At 37.4% G+C, this 16,251-nt stretch overlaps 1 protein-coding gene across 3 annotated transcripts in view; it reads left to right on the top strand.

Annotated features, from left to right (window-relative positions):
- The window catches only part of DCTN1-p150 (dynactin subunit 1), a 684,595-nt gene that overhangs the window by 422,554 nt on the left and 245,790 nt on the right, over positions 1–16,251 (top strand). For all 3 annotated transcript variants that reach the window (XM_067155601.2, XM_067155604.2, XM_067155600.2), the window contains one exon: positions 14,196–14,384. In XM_067155601.2, coding sequence (XP_067011702.2) covers positions 14,196–14,384 — 189 coding nt within the window. The remainder of the gene's footprint in view (positions 1–14,195; positions 14,385–16,251) is intronic.

Below are 16,251 nucleotides of genomic sequence, written 5' to 3'. Positions count from 1 at the left end.
TCCAATGGAATGCACCCGATGGAGGTAACCAGTAAATCCCCACACGGGTATTATTATTATTATTATTATTATTATTATTATTATTATTATTATTATTATTATTATTATTATTATTATTACCTTGCCAGATCACATCTGGCATTGTAAGCCCTGACTTCGGTCAGAAATGTATTGATCATTGATCAGACAATCAGCCTATTATGATTAGTCTTCTAATGAAATATCCACCGGTTTGGATACACACGATCATCAGATCCAAACAAAGACACCATTCGGATGCGGTGGGGTGTCACATGGAAGACCAAGGCGAGTCGAAGCGCCTGCAACATGCAGACCCATCCGATCAAGAGGAAACTTAAATTTAATAAATCAGGAGAGTTCTCATATTTCGCTACAGTGAACATAAATTCATTAATGAAAGTGGGCAAATTAAGACATCTCACAGACGTCTTAGATCAACATAAGATACTGATAACTGCTCTTCAAGAATTGCGTAATACGGATCAAGACCCCCTTAAGTCAGGGGGATATCGCCTATACAAGGGTCCCCCAGGTGAAAGAGTACTAAAGAGTGTTCCTCAGTTTGGAGTCGGCTTTTTGGTTCATACTAGTATCTTAGATTCAATTGAAGATTTTTCTTCCACCTCCCCCCGAACGGCATTGATGACAATCAAAGTAGAGAATAAAACGTACACATTGATAAACGTCCATGCTCCAACGAATGAAAAAATCAGGACCAACAGGGAAGACACAGACAAATTTTGGGAAGAACTAGACCAACTATTATCATCCATTTCCGATAACCATATTAAAATCATGCTTGGCGATTTCAATGCTAAAATAGGCCGTGAGAAAAAGTTTCGTAATGTTGTAGGTAAGTGGCCAGCTCATCATCTAACTAACAGGAATGGTCAGAGATTGATCGATCTTTGTATTGATCATGGGCTACTTTTGGAAACCACACGATTCAAACGACGACCACATAAACTGATGACTTGGAAGTGCCCTAATGTTAAATTAGGGGAGTTCCAAATTGATCATGTAGCTATGGATAAGAACTATCATAAGGAAATTTACAATGTGAGGGTCCTCCGTGGAGTGGACATAGATTCAGATCATTATTTGTCCAAAATTAAAATAAAATTAACTCCAAAAAAGAAATGCATTCTCTCCAAATGTAATAGGAAGAAAACATATGACCCTAGCTATCTCATTAATAATAAATTATATTATGAACAATCTAAAACCTATCTAAGTGATGATTTGGGAATGGTAATTAACAAGCTAAAAACCATTGCTGAGGAAAACGCTCCCATTAAAAAGAGGAAAAAACATGCTTGGTGGAATGAGGAGTGCGATGCAGCGATTCAACACCGACACAAGGCATGGTTGATTGATCAACAATGGAAAACAGAACAGTCACGCGAAGAACTTGTTACTGCTGGACAACATACGGCTAAAATCATCCGAAGGGTTAAGAGAAATTATCACACGGAGATGTTACACTCTATTGACGAAGCATTTACTCAACATAAGACAAGAGATTACTGTAAAACATTTCGGCAATACCAAACTAATTATACTCCCCCAACACTCCTAATGAGAGATACTAATGGAAAACAGGCACATACTAATCAAGATAATGCGGAAATTTTAGCTAGATACTTTGAGAACTTACTTAACAGCCAGGAAATTTCAGAATATCTGCAATATGACACACATCCAAAAAATAGGACACCTTTAGAAAAGGTTACACCGCCCGTTTATAATGAAGTACGAGCAGCAATTGATTCCCTTAAAAATTATAAAGCACCGGGAGAGAACCAAATCGTCGCAGAGGTATGGAAGAATGCTAATGACCAAACCGTTCAGAATCTACATAAATATCTTATAGATATTTGGAATACTGCTACAATGCCTGAAGAGTGGAATATGGCAATAATTCAACCATTGCATAAAAAGGCGATAGATCTGATCCAAATAATTATTGGGGAGTATCATTATTGAATATTACATATAAGATTTTATCTAAGATTATCTATAACAGAATACAGGGTCATCTTGACTGTGAACTAGGGGAATATCAAGGTGGATTTCGTCCAGGAAGAAGCTGTCCTGACCAAATCATCAGTTTAAAATGGATTATGAAACAGCATAGATCTAGAAACAAAAATTTAGTTATTACGTTTGTTGATTTTCAAAAGGCGTATGATAGTATACATCGTGAATCACTGTTGAATGTCCTTCAGGAATTTGGTCTACATTCCAGACTTGTTAGCCTGATTGGTATGACTCTTAAGAATACTCAATCTAAAGTTAGATTCAGAAATGAGTTATCTAAATCATTTGCAATTACAACAGGCCTCCGCCAGGGAGATGGACTTTCGCCATTATTGTTCTATTGTGTATTGGAAAAGGTCATGCGAGAGTGGACTAAGGTATGTCCTCCAAAAGTCAAAATTGGAAAAAATATCAAACTAAATTGCTTGGCTTTCGCGGATGATCTTGCGATACTGGCAAATGGTTTCGAAGAGGCTAAAGTTCAGTTGGAGGAACTTGCAAATGTAGCAAAAAAAGTTGGATTGCAAATTTCGTATGATAAAACAAAAATAATGCCTACTTTCAGAACTTTAAATTCAGAGCTATTCTTCTTCTTCTTCTTCTTCTTCTATGACCACATAGGATCACTTTAGTCAGTCCGTCGTTCAGGTCTCTTTGAAGGGATTGTTCGGGCTTTGCGGTCCTCCCAGTACTTCTTCAGACGCTCCGATCTTCGTGCCCTTTCCTCAGTTGAAAATGTGCGTGTTGTTGGTTTGTTTTGTGTAAGGGTAAAGCGGAGGTTTGTATTCTTGAGTTTTGTATTCAATTTTATCTTATTTTTGGTGTCTTCTGTTGTAAGGCCTATTTCCTTCAGATCCTCTCTTACTTCTCTGATCCATTTACATCCTGTTGTGGTATTTTTTGAGACGAGATTGTGTTGTACTAGTTGTTTCAGAAGTCTCGAGTCCTGCATCCTTATGATATGTCCAAAGAATCCCAGTCTCCTCTTACGCATAGTATCTGTAATGGGTTCTAGCTCTTTGTACACGACTTTGTTAGGTATTAACCGCCACTGTCCATCTTTCTGATATTTTTTGTTGATACAGGTTCTTCCAATCCTCCTTTCAATTTTCTGAAGTCTGTCAGTCTTTGATTGTTTATTCAGGTAAAAGAGTGTTTCTGCTGCATATGTAGCTTCCGGTTTTATAACTGTGTTGTAGTGTTTTATTTTTGTATTTATTGATAGACATTTCTTTTTGTAGATATCCCATGTTAATTTTTGTGCTTTAGCTAATCTATTTGTTCTTACTTGGATTGAGATTTTTTCATTTAAGTTATGTGTTATTACTTCTCCAAGATATTTAAACTGAGTTACTATTTTGATTTTATTACCATTTATGGTGACTTCTTTTAGCTGTGTTGGTTTTTGGGGCATAATTTCTGTTTTTTCAAATGATATTTTGAGGCCAATTTTATTTGCAATGTTTTGAAGTTCTGATATCTGGGTTTTTGCTTCTTTTATGTCCACTGCTAGTAATGCTAAATCGTCAGCAAAACCCAGGCAATTTGTTTTGATTTTTCGGCCAATCTTTATTTTGGGGGGACATTTTCTAAACCATTCCCTCATTACCATTTCTAGAGCACAGTTAAATAATAGTGGTGAGAGCCCATCTCCCTGCCGTAGTCCAGTTTTAATTTCAAATGTCTCTGATGTTTCACCCCTAAACTTCACTTTTGACTTGGTATTGGTGAGAGTCAATTTTATCATGTTTATTAATTTGGGGTGTAGTCCAAGGTGTCTTAAAATTTTAAACAGAGATTCTCTATGGATGCTATTATTAAATAATAATAAACGAATTGAAATTGTAAGTACATTTAAATATTTGGGTGAAAATCTCACTTAGAATTGCAATGAAAAACCATCAATAGAGAGCAGAATATATAAACTGAAGCAGGCACAATGGATAACTTGGCCTACATACAAAAAGAAATGTCTTTCGATTAATGCTAAATTTAGGCATTATAACTTTGTTATTAAACCAGAAGCAACTTATGCTTGTGAAACATTATTTAAACTCAATACTAGATCAACAACAGAACGTTTACAACGAGTTGATCGAAGGATACTCAGGACGATCATAAAGAAGAAACATCAGGTGGATGGACAGTGGAGATTGTTGCCGAATGAGGTGATCTATCGGGAAAGTGAGTCTATCACAGACACGATGAGAAAAAGAAGAATTGCCTTTTTTTGTCATAAATTTCGACTAAAAGATAACAGAGTTTCAAAACAATTATTAAATTACTTTTGGAATAGTAAATCCAAAAACAATTGGTTTAAAGAAGTCCAAAGTGATTTGGAGGAGTTGAATATTACCATGCAAACCATAGAAAACAGAGGCGAGAAAAGTATTTTGAAGAATAAATGCATCAGGCTTCCTCTGACCACTGTACAGAGGAAACAATATGTTATAACGGATGCAGAGAGGGCAGCCAGGTCAACCAGACTCAAGACTTTTTGGGAGAAGAAAAGGAAGACAAATTTGTTGTAGTCTGATTTAAGTGCTCCAGTGTGGGCGTAAACTCTGTAAATAAATAAATAAATAAATAATAAAATTATTATTGTTATTATTTCTTTGTTAGGCCGAACTAAGGAGCACAATCAAACTTGTTTAGCTGATGTCGTTGCCTTTTCCTTCTCCCAAAATCTCTTCATCTTCTTGGTGTGACTTTCCTTGTGATCTTCTGACCAAGTTTTGTTGGTGGTAGTGCTTGGATGGTGTGTCAAGCAGTGATTACACGTTATCATTCTTATATTTTGGTCCATATTGAATTGTGCATTAAAGTCAAAGAAATAGTGTTTTTTAAATTCCACCTATTCAATACATAAAGAGTAATTTTAATTAAGAATTAAAACTTATGAAGTAAATTATAGGGACATTTTTTGCCCCCCTTTTTTTTTAAGGGTATCTTCAGCCTTAATCTCCTGATTTATCATCATTCAGGTTTTAGATTAAGGCTGAAGATGCCCTTAAAAAAGGAAATATTCTTCTTTTTCTTTTCTAGCCTATTTCAGTCCACTGCTGGATATAGGCCTATTCCATCGTCTTCAGTCTTAAGCCACAGCCAACAGCTTTACGTCATCATGTCCCTATAATTCACTCCATAAGTTTTAATTACAGTGTTGTAAAGTGAGTTTGTTTGCTTCATGATTCAAGGTTTGATGACTTCTCCCAAGTATTAGAATTTAGACACTTGAGACATTTTGCCATATTGCGTTTTCAGTGGTTGTCCATCTAGGTACATGTAGTGAATTGGTTTTCTGGTATGAGATCTGGAGTCCTGTTCTGGATGCAATTTCATGGAGTTATTGGACAACACTGTTAAGTCATCAGCAAGGCCAAACACTGTAAATTAATTTTGGTTTCATGTACTCTGCCAAGTGTTATCCTTTAACTTCTTTTTCCCAAGTCCTAATCACTTTTCCAAAACAAGATTAACAATAGACGGGAAAACCCATCTCCTTGTCGGACTCCTGTTTTTTAACATCAAATGGTTTCAGACAGTTCCCCGAAGAATTTAACCTTTGAAGTGGAGCCTGTTAGTGTTTGCACGATTAATTGTCTTGTTTTCCTGTCTACTTTGAATTCTTCCAGTACACAGAAAAGTGTTGATCTCTCTGTCTGCGGAGCCATATGCCTTTTTGAAGTCCATGAAAGTAATTACTGTTTCCCTGCTTTTACGAATTTCTAGGATGCTTTTGAGGTTAAGAATATGTTCTGTGCATGACCTGCCTTTCCTGAACCCCACCTGATATTCTTCAATCAAATGATCTGTTTGCATTTCAAGTCTCTTGAGTAGAAGTTTTGAAAGAATTTTGTAGGTAACTGCTAGTAGGGAAATACCTCAGTAGTTATTTATATCAGTTTTATCCCTTTTCTTATGCAATGGGTCATTTGTTGCACACTACCAATCTTCAGGAATTGTTTCACTGGTCCAATGTCTGTAAGAATTTTATGGATTTTCTGAGTGAGATTTCTGCCACCTAGTTTCCACATTTCGGCAGTTATATCATCTTCCCCAGGAGCTTTGTTGTTTTTTAACTCGTGTAGTATTTGTTCAACTTCGTCTATTGTTGGAGGCTCTGAATCTGGATTTGTATCAAAAGTGAGTTGGCCAGTAGGAGGTCTTTGAAATGATCTGCCAAAAGGTTACAGTTTTCTTCATTATTTGTTTCTGGTCGTTTGAAACAGAGAGTAACTCGTCACTACTTCTGTAAAAGTTCCTATTGTTGTTCTTGAACTCTTGATCGATTTCTGCCAGTCTGATCTGACCATAGTGACATTTTTGGAATCCTATACTTCATCTCTTTTGGGATTTTCTCTGTGGTTTTCTGTGAATTCCAGTCTTGCCATGTTTTCATGTAGAGTTCTAATGCCTTATCACAGGTACTTACATTTAAGTTTCCTCGGTGGCTGCTTTTACAAGTTCGTCTTTAAGTTGTGACCAACTAGTAGCAATCTCAATTATAAGCTTGGATTTCCCACCTAATCACCACTTGATTTATTTCTGATGTATTTACATTACAAACACATTTAGCAGGATAGACCACCTTGAGCTGCTGAAGAACCATGTTCGATAAAACATGTACAATAATATTAAAATGTCTATATAATATTTGCATCTCTGGCTCCATGGCTAAATGGTTAGCGTGCTGGCCTTTGGTCACATGGGTCCCGGGTTCGATTCCCGGCAGGGTCGGGAATTTTAACCATCATTGGTTATTTTCACTGGCACGGGGGCTGGGTGTATGTGACATCTTCATCATCATTTCATCCTACGGGCGTCAAATCAAAAGATCTGCACCCAGCGAGCCGAACTTGTCCTCGGACACTCCCGGCACTAAAAGCCATATGCCATTTCATTAAAGTAATAAATTTTCAGGTCTAAAAATTCATATGCACTGTTCTCTAATATAATAGATCTTTTCTGTCGAATAACATGTACTTTATTTTGAACGTGATCTCTAGTATGATAACATGAAGTGTCACTGGTGTGGCCTTGATGCTCTGTTTATAAACACTTGATGAATTATGCAGTTCTGTATTAAAACAGGTGCGTGTTTTTGCCTGTTTCAAACTTTGGTAAAATGAGTTAAAATCTCCTTATCACTATAAATTAGTGCTTGTCGACATCAGACTTGTCTTGCGAGTCCTGCGTGCTTATGAAGCAATGTTAGGTTTATGGTCCACCCAATCCCTACACTTCACTTCACAAGTGAAATCTATTTATATAAAAACATTAAAAAAAAAGAAGAAAGTATAGGGTTCCATCTTTTCAATACACTGTTATTAATAGGAACCTGAAAAATTAGCATCTATTTACAAAGTTAAAATAATCGCATGGTATTATTTATTTTAACGATTCCAAGTTTATGAAGTGTAATTATTGTCCTTGGTTCACACACAATACAAATTCCTTGTTCAAACAAAAGCATTGTCAGTACTTCGGCATTGCTTTATTTCAAATTGCAGCGCCTGTCTATAACCACTGTGTTGTAATGAAACAACATGCGCTTGCTATCTACATTGTTCGTTCGGGTCCACAACAACTCAAGACAGTATTTAGCAAATATGCAAGCATGACATCACAGCTTTCACTTTCTTTCATCTTGGTTTGAATTGCATATTTCAGAGAACAGTAACCAGACCAGATATCATTTTGTGAGAGATCTGTTACTCCAAACAATTTCTCAAGTTCATCTAATTTATCAGTGTTATTCAAAATTATATTTTTTGTATACAAATCTTGAGAAATTGACACAAAATGCTTATGGGTGGGGTTTCTAGCTTGCAATGTGGCTAGCTTGCACTGTGAAGAATGAGCATCTTCGATAAATGTGTCTCTACGTGCAACCTGCTGTAGAGGAGTGAGCTTAATCAAAGCATCGTTAGTTGCCGCAGGAAAATTCCCCTCACAAATGAAGGTAAAACTGGCGTCAAGGTTATGCAGTTTGAGGTAAAGGAGATGAGAGGTAAGGTACAGAGACCCTTTAAGTTCAGTAAGGAGGTCAACCAATCCAGCTGCATGATCTGTGACAAAAACCATGTGGGAGTGAAGCCTATTCACTTCTCGGTCACTCAAACCAGTCAGGTACTTAATACCACAGTTGTCAGACATCTTGAAAAATGTAACAACATCAGTAAAGTAAGCACCGGGCGAGTTGGCCGTGCGGTTAGGAGCGTGCAGCTGTGAGCTCGCATCCGGGAGATAGTGGGTTCGAACCCTACTGTCGGCAGCCCTGAAGATGGTTTTCCATGGTTTCCCATTTTCACACCAGGGAAATGCTGGGGCTGTACCTTAATTAAGGCCATGGCCACTTCCTTCCCATTCCTAGGCCTTTCCTGTCCCATCGTCGCCATAAGACCTATCTGTGTTGGTGCAACATAAAGCAAAAGAAGAAGAAGGAAAGTAAAGTAAGCACTCAAATAGAAGACAGCCTGAAACCAGCTGTTCCATTGGGTTATGATGACAGGTGCAGGAAAAAACTTTGCTTTCTTTTTTTTTTTTTTTAAATAAAAAATGCAGACTTTACCATCTCAACCACATGATTTAAATCTGTCATCATTGCGACCCAACTGTTGCCAACCAAGCTGATCTTATGTGCCCAGCACTGTACATGCATTAAATGATCCCCTATGACCACACTTAATGTTTCATAACACCGGGTCATGTACGGGGCACTGTCACTAACAAACACTTTAACTGCATCATATGGTACACTATAACTGTGCAGAGCTTCTAAAACAGCACAAGAGCAGTTTGTAGCATTTCCTGCATCATGATTGTCCACAGAAACAATGTGCAGCTCTCTTTCCGATCCAGCTGAGACTTGGAATATGATGATAAAAACACGACCCATTCTATCTGTAGTTTCATCACAGAGTATGTTGATGTTCTTCCCCACTAGAGCCTCTGCTGTTATTTTCTGGTGGTCAGATGCAATTTCTAGAAAGGAAGAAAGACCTCAAATTATAACAATATAATTTAAAAAATTACTGGATCAAATGGTTACGGGTAAGATAGTTCGATATTAAAATTGCACTCAAATTTGGTATCCTTCAATTTTGCGCGTGGTTTTGATGTTGTAATACCTAAACTGTACCCGATCAATGAAATCAAAACTTGCCCAGTATATATACTTCACGTAGAGTTCTCACACATGGCAGCTCTGCATTTGAAAATTCAGTAATCCAGGCTGTTAGCTCTTTGCTTTCCAGCTTTTCCAGAGGTATATTTGCTTTGGCAAATACTTCAACTGTGCGTTTCGAGAAGTTATATCTGGAAATTTTTCGTCCTTTACAACTATCTAGAAGATTGCTTTCTTTGAGACGTACTAGCAGCAGGGGTTGAACTTTCGTTATCGCGTCGCTTACCCACGTGTTTTTCAGATTTAACATGTTTCACAATGCTATCTTTTTTTTTTTTTTCCCCACCCAACTCTGCAATTACAATACTTGCAAAACACTGTCGCTGAATCTGTGGCATATAAACCATCCTTTGCATATTACTGAGCCCTTTTCGTGCACAGTTTTTGTCGTGCGCCCCATAACCTAAACGATCACTCGACTTTCTACTCTTCACTAGTTTCAGTTTTGAACAACAGGAAAACAACGCTGCGTCTATCTCGTTATTTCCGTAACACTCGATTTACATTTTGATAATAATCGATACAGATCTTATTCCCCCAGCTATTCCCATTTATCGATTAAAGTCAACAAGCAGCAATTGATTGGCTACTTTTCTTCATAGATCAGAACGGTCGAAAGATTTATGCATCGTATTTTGAGTATTTCTGATGATTTTGCCGAAATATGTTGTTTTTGCCAGTAAAATAGCACATTTTCACAGATTTCACACCAAAATCGCATATTCATACTAATTTCGCATTTTGGGTCACAAGTTGCATTTTGTCGCACTTCTATTTATGCGTAAAAATGATTTTTTTTTCCACATTAGAATTACCGTAAGCTTGGATTCAGTACAAGATTCAAAAATTCACATTTATTGCAAATTCAGTTGAAGTTCATTTGTAACGTGACAGTCTTACTTTCTTTTTAGTATTGTGATTCTCAGTTCAGTACGGAACAATTATGAAGTTTTTAACTTGAAACTATTTGAGATATGCTGAAGATATAATATATACATTATTTACACAAATTGTCCTCGCTTCTTGCAGAAACTTTTGTTATCTTCAATGTTAAAATTAGAAATATAACTTCAAATATGACATGCTAGGCATAACGTACTGTAACGGAATACAATGTTCGTTGTTGCTGTCTAGCAAAGCTTGAGATTTATGCTGTCTAGTATCCCTCACTGAACATTATTAAGTCATACTTAAATAACAGATATCAGTTTGTCTCAATTAAAAATAGGTATTCCACTTTGAAGAAAGTTATAACTGGTGTGCCACAGGGCTCTGTCCTTGGTCCATTTTTATTCATTCTGGCAATCAATGATTTACCGCAAAGTGTCAAATGTCATGCTCTTGTATCATACGCGGACAATACAACGTTAATTACAAAATACCAGAGCATCTCAGGTTTGCATCAGATGTCACAGGAAGCTCTTGCAACTGCAATGCATTGGTTTTCATCCAATAGGCTGTTGTGCAATCAGGATAAAACTCAATTTCTCACACTAGGATTATCCAAAGATATTGAAAGACAGTCAGTCGCACTTTTGGGTTTTCATATTGATGCCAAATTGAACTGGGAAACACACATTGATCATGTTTGTAAAAAAAAATATCACGAGTGGCATATTTGATATGGAAATTGAGGGATTTAGTTAGCAGTGACTACCTAAGGATGGCATATTTTGGTCTCTTCCAGTCACACATTACTTATGGACTGTTATTATGGGGGCATTCTTCTTATGTATATAATATTCTTCTAATACAGAAAAAGGTTGTCCGAACAATTTGTAGGGCTGGTGCAATTGACCATTGTCGACCTCTCTTCATTAAGCTTAAAATACTGACAATTATAAATTTGTATACTTATATATCTTTGACACATGTTATAAACAACATAAATGAATTCAGTACTAGGGAAAACATTCACCTTCATGATACTCGGGGTAAAGCAGACATTGACATCCCAATTCACAGGCTGTCAAAAACTGCTCACTCACATAAAATCAGTTAAGATTATTTAATAAATTACCACATTCTGCACGGTCCACTCCTTTAAGTAATTTTAAAAGAAAAATGTATGATTGGTTAATAGAAAATCCATTTTATAATACCTCTGAATTCTTAGAAATGCATAATGTTAGTATTAAGTTTTAATAAAAGGTGTATGTTCATTTAGCCTTAGTAATACAGTTGAACCTGACTTATACGTATATCAAGGGGAAGAGAAAAAACTACTTGTAACTCAGAATTACTTAGAAATAAGACTTACGCAATACATCACGTATTTACTGAAAAACCAATGGAATAGACCTACATGTGTAAATCCTTGCAAATAATATTAAGACAGAAAGTATTACTTTGAACTTGGCCCAGCATTAAGAAAATCAGATAGTTTGGTTTGTTTCACTTTTTTTGCATTAAGAGTATAAACCTCCTTTAACAAACTTAGTAATGAATTTGAAGCATTTTCACTACAACCTTTCGCACTGATGTAACGCCTACACACTTCGATTGCACTTAACACTTCAGTCAGTTCAGGTGTGAAGATTAAAGTCGTTATCTCCATCTCCAATGTCACTATCGTTTGTAGCTTGTCCATCACGGCCGCGTTGTTGGCATACTTCAGCAATAATCTCTTCATCCGGCAGTTCTCCACATACAGCCAGATTGTCATCGAAATGCACAAAATACACACTACAGTAGCGTTAGCTCATTGCCAGACAAAACTTCGTCCCCATAATCATCATTAGAGGCAGCCACTTCCAGTAAGACACCAGCTGCTGATTGTGGAGGATGACACTTGCTTCCAGGCTGTCCATGGCTTGTAGCAAATTAAGGGAGAGAGGTTCTCGCTCAGTGTTATTAAATGTTGAGATGCCCAAATCAAGCGGTTGTGGAGGGAAACATTCAATTCGTACATTCTCCAGAACGATTTGAGATGGATGTACTGCACAATGATCCATAAGAAGAAGGATCTTCTTTTGTTTCTTTTTCATTTTAATGTCCAGTTTTTCAACCACTTTTCCATTGGATTCATATTCCTTAAGTTTTGTTTTCGCACCCTTAAAACACCTCGGATTCTTCGATTTTCCTATCACAAGTGGAGGAAGTTTGCGAAATCCATCTGCATTGGTGGCGAGAAGTACTGTTACACGAATTTTGCTTTTCTTCTCTCCATGGCATGAGTCACCTTTTTTTATTAGGAAAGAGATTTAAGAAGAGGCCGGTCTCATCACAGTTGTAGATGTTTGGAGGCTGATAATAGCTTACGATACCCGGCAGAACATCATCTTTCTAGTGTTGCACCGTGACGTCTGCAGATTTTGGGTCACCGCAAATTGTTCTCCATGTGATTCCATGATGATCTTTAAATCTTTGCAACCATCTTGATGAAGCCTTGAAAGCAGCAGATATATTCATCATTTTAGCTAAATTCATCGCCTTTGCCTTTAGCATGTCTCCACTAACTGGTAGAGCTGCAGCCCGCTTTTGCTGGCACCATGTGAAAAGTGCTTTCTCCAAATCCTTCTTGCTGACGGCTGCTATTTGCTGATTTTGAACCCAGTTTTAAGAACTCATCCAAAATAGCGTTTCTTTTACTGATGACTGTACATAGCGTGCTATAAGCAGTCCCCAAGTCTGAAGAGATTTCAGTTTTTGTTTATGTGGATTAGCGTCCACTTCACGTATAACTTTCCATTTTTCTGTTCTCCATGGCTAATCAAAAGCAACTGAATGACAAAACTACTGTTCAACAGTAAACACCAGATACCGGCATCGTGGACATTTTACCTCTCTGAAGTTACAACGAAAGAAGTTCTCATATTCAAAAAAATTTACAGTATGCCAGAAACGATGAAGGTAGAGGAGGAGCGAAGGGCACTCGCCTTTGTTAAGCCGCCAGTAAGTAAGGGTCAACAATGTCATTCGGCAAAACTCTGTGTTCTGTTCCAGCACCGAAACTCGATCGCTCTACTTCCACCTACACCGACAAAGAGGAAACTTCGTAAATACAGTAGTTTCTTTTAAAAAAGCACATTCTCATTACAATTACGCAAAACTCAGTTATATTTCAGTGGCACTTAATACGTATAACAGCGAATTACGTATAAATGGATTACGTATAAATAAGGTTTAAATAACACGCTTTTAAATTATATTTTGCCGGGACCTAAAGGAAATTACGTACAAATACAAATTACATAGAATAGAGTTACGTATAAAGCAGGTTCAACTGTATTAAGTACTAAATTATCATCAGTTGATGAAGCCTATTTCATTGTATATGGTCAATGGCAAATAAAGATTCTTGATTCGTGATTTAAAAAGAAAGTTCCTTATGAACTGTTGAGAAAACACTGATAACACTTCTTGCAAACAGTCTTTCTTCAGTGTTAAATTTGAACGACCGTACTTGAAGATGTTACGAGCAATGTTGCTATCTGGTAGTTTCAGTGTGTTAACTGAGGGAGATTGAAATTCTGGCCTTGGAGTAGGATTGGGACCAAATCCACATTGGAATATTTAAAAACTTTAACTCTTATGGAAATTTCTTTCAAAATTAAGCTATTCTGATAGAATAAATCTGAGGCCTTTTGAGATAGCCTGTCATATGGCAAAGATCAGTGTTGCATGACCACCATATTCATGGCTGAAATCTTATGATTTTTTTTTAAGACAAAGTCAACAAATTTGGAGAAACTCCCTATAGCTGGTTCACAACTGAGCCTCGATCTGACTTGCTTCTCGCCATGCGCAGTAGCATTTCATTCAGTATACTCCTGAATGGTAGTATTTATTGTTTTCGCTGATGGATTTTGTGTTATGTAGAATACAGTAGTAGCATTATTACAGGAAGTTTTGAAAGCTATTCTTAACACATTGACGACGGAGGCTGCTACCCCGCAGTAGCATGTTTGAGATGGTCTATGTAAATATTGTTAATTGTTTGCAGTTGGACGAGAATGTTCCCACAGAGGCCTTGGAACGTTGCCTTAGTTACTTCACGACCATGTTTCCTGTACTGCTTGTTGGTCAAGCTCGAACTAACCAGACACAACTCCTCACTACTTGTTCCCGAGCTCTGTCAGCTGCCTGTGATGCCATGGCCACAGATTCCTCTGCGATCAAAGCTCTTCTGCAGGTGAGTACACTCACTTTAGGTCTGCATGATGATATCACAGAACTTGTGCATTTGTCCAGTAACATACAGAGTTTCAGCACATTTAGTTACCTCCTTCCCTGTCACATGTATCACAATATTTTGGTATAAAAATCATTTATTAGGTTTTATTCATAAAGTACAGAGCTGCATACAGCTACTTACCGGCTCACTTCACTGCCACTGATATTTCTCTTATTTTACACAAGAAGGTATAGAACAAAAAATTTGTCGCACCATGCGAAGATCAGACACTAAAATACAGTAATCAAGCCCGAAGTCTTATACACCAGCGAGACCCTTACACTAAATGGGAAAGGTGACCTAGAAAACATTTTAAAAGAAGAATCCTGAGGAAAATTCTTTGCCCCCGAAAAACAGAAGATGGATATAGACTGAGGTCACGCAAAGTGACAGAAGAACTTTCCAACATTGCAGCAGACATCCGCAAAAGACGTCTGAAATTTTATGGGCACGTTCGCAGACTGCCGGCAAGTAGACTGACACACAAGATTCTCACCTACATGGTAGAACATCTAAAACATATTCCATGGGTACTGGAAGTGAAGAAGGATCTGGAAAAAGCCCAGATGAACTCAAATGACACTACAGACAGAAACCTTTACAGGAAAAATATTAATGGATGGAAAATGCAACCAGAGAATGAAGTAAAAAAGAAGACTGAAGCAAAGTGGACAGAAGAACTAAAAAGGATCCACGGAGAAATGATGAGAGCTGTTTGGCAACTAAGAAAACAGAATCGTTAGAGCTTTGCATGATCCATTGGGTCCATACGCACATAATAATAATAATAATAATAATAATAATAATAATAATAATAATAATAATAATAATAATAATAATAATAATTTTGTCAAGAGCAATTTTCCTGTAAAACATGAGTTTTATGTTTTAGGGTCTGTCCTCCGGCATGTAACTAAGATCCTAAACCTAAATCCACCCAATTGGTCCAAAAGTACAATCGGGTTGTGCTCCTGATGGTAGAACACAGATCGCACTCGACGAACGGAGGAGGATGAGGCTGCATACCTGCCTGTGACAGTTCAACAGCAGTAGAGGTGGTTTGGAAGTATGTCCCAGGTTTAAGATGTCATGTTTATGACATGTCTTTGTAAAGCTTTAAAGAGGCACCACAGACTCCCATGCCTCAGGAGAGTTCAGCATAAAGGAATTGACAAGGAAGCCTGGTTTCACTCATACGACACATGCCCAGTCTACTGAGGCCGATGAGGAATGATAAAGACTTCTATGGTGTTGGAGACGTGGTTCCCCCTATTTCATATTTAAGATTGAACAAAGTTTCTGCTGATGAAAATGTTAAAGTTTCTTGATGTCATGACAATACAGGGTCCAGATTGTACATCGGTAGAGTAACAACGTGATGGTGACTCCTTTATACGCCATGAGTTTGGTAGCAAGTGTTAGCATACCTGCCAACCCCTCCGATTTACCCGGAAACTTTCCGGTTTTTAACTCGTCTTCCGAATTTCCGATTTATTTTTACTTCTTCCGATTTTTTACAAATATAACCTCTAGTGCGGCCAGTACTCTTCCCCTAGGATAAAGGATAAATTCTTATATCCTTGTGTAATTTATGAAACCTCATTTTCAAGCATATTTATTTGATACTTTATTTCGTGAGTGTTTCATCCGTCGCCTTCGTGTATCGTGTTACCCGCTCACCACAGCAGCGTGTGCTGGATACAGCTAGGGATTCAGGGCGGCGATCGTCCTGCAAAGCAAGAGGCTAGCGCACACTAACGACTCAGTTAATTGGGGCGAAAGAATGAATTTGTTATTGTGTTGTTCGCATGCTGTTAACATCGTT

This window comes from Anabrus simplex, chromosome 11 (genome assembly GCF_040414725.1).
Source record: "Anabrus simplex isolate iqAnaSimp1 chromosome 11, ASM4041472v1, whole genome shotgun sequence".
Classification (NCBI taxonomy): domain Eukaryota; kingdom Metazoa; phylum Arthropoda; class Insecta; order Orthoptera; family Tettigoniidae; genus Anabrus; species Anabrus simplex.
This window is presented reverse-complemented; position numbering and strand designations above follow the sequence as displayed.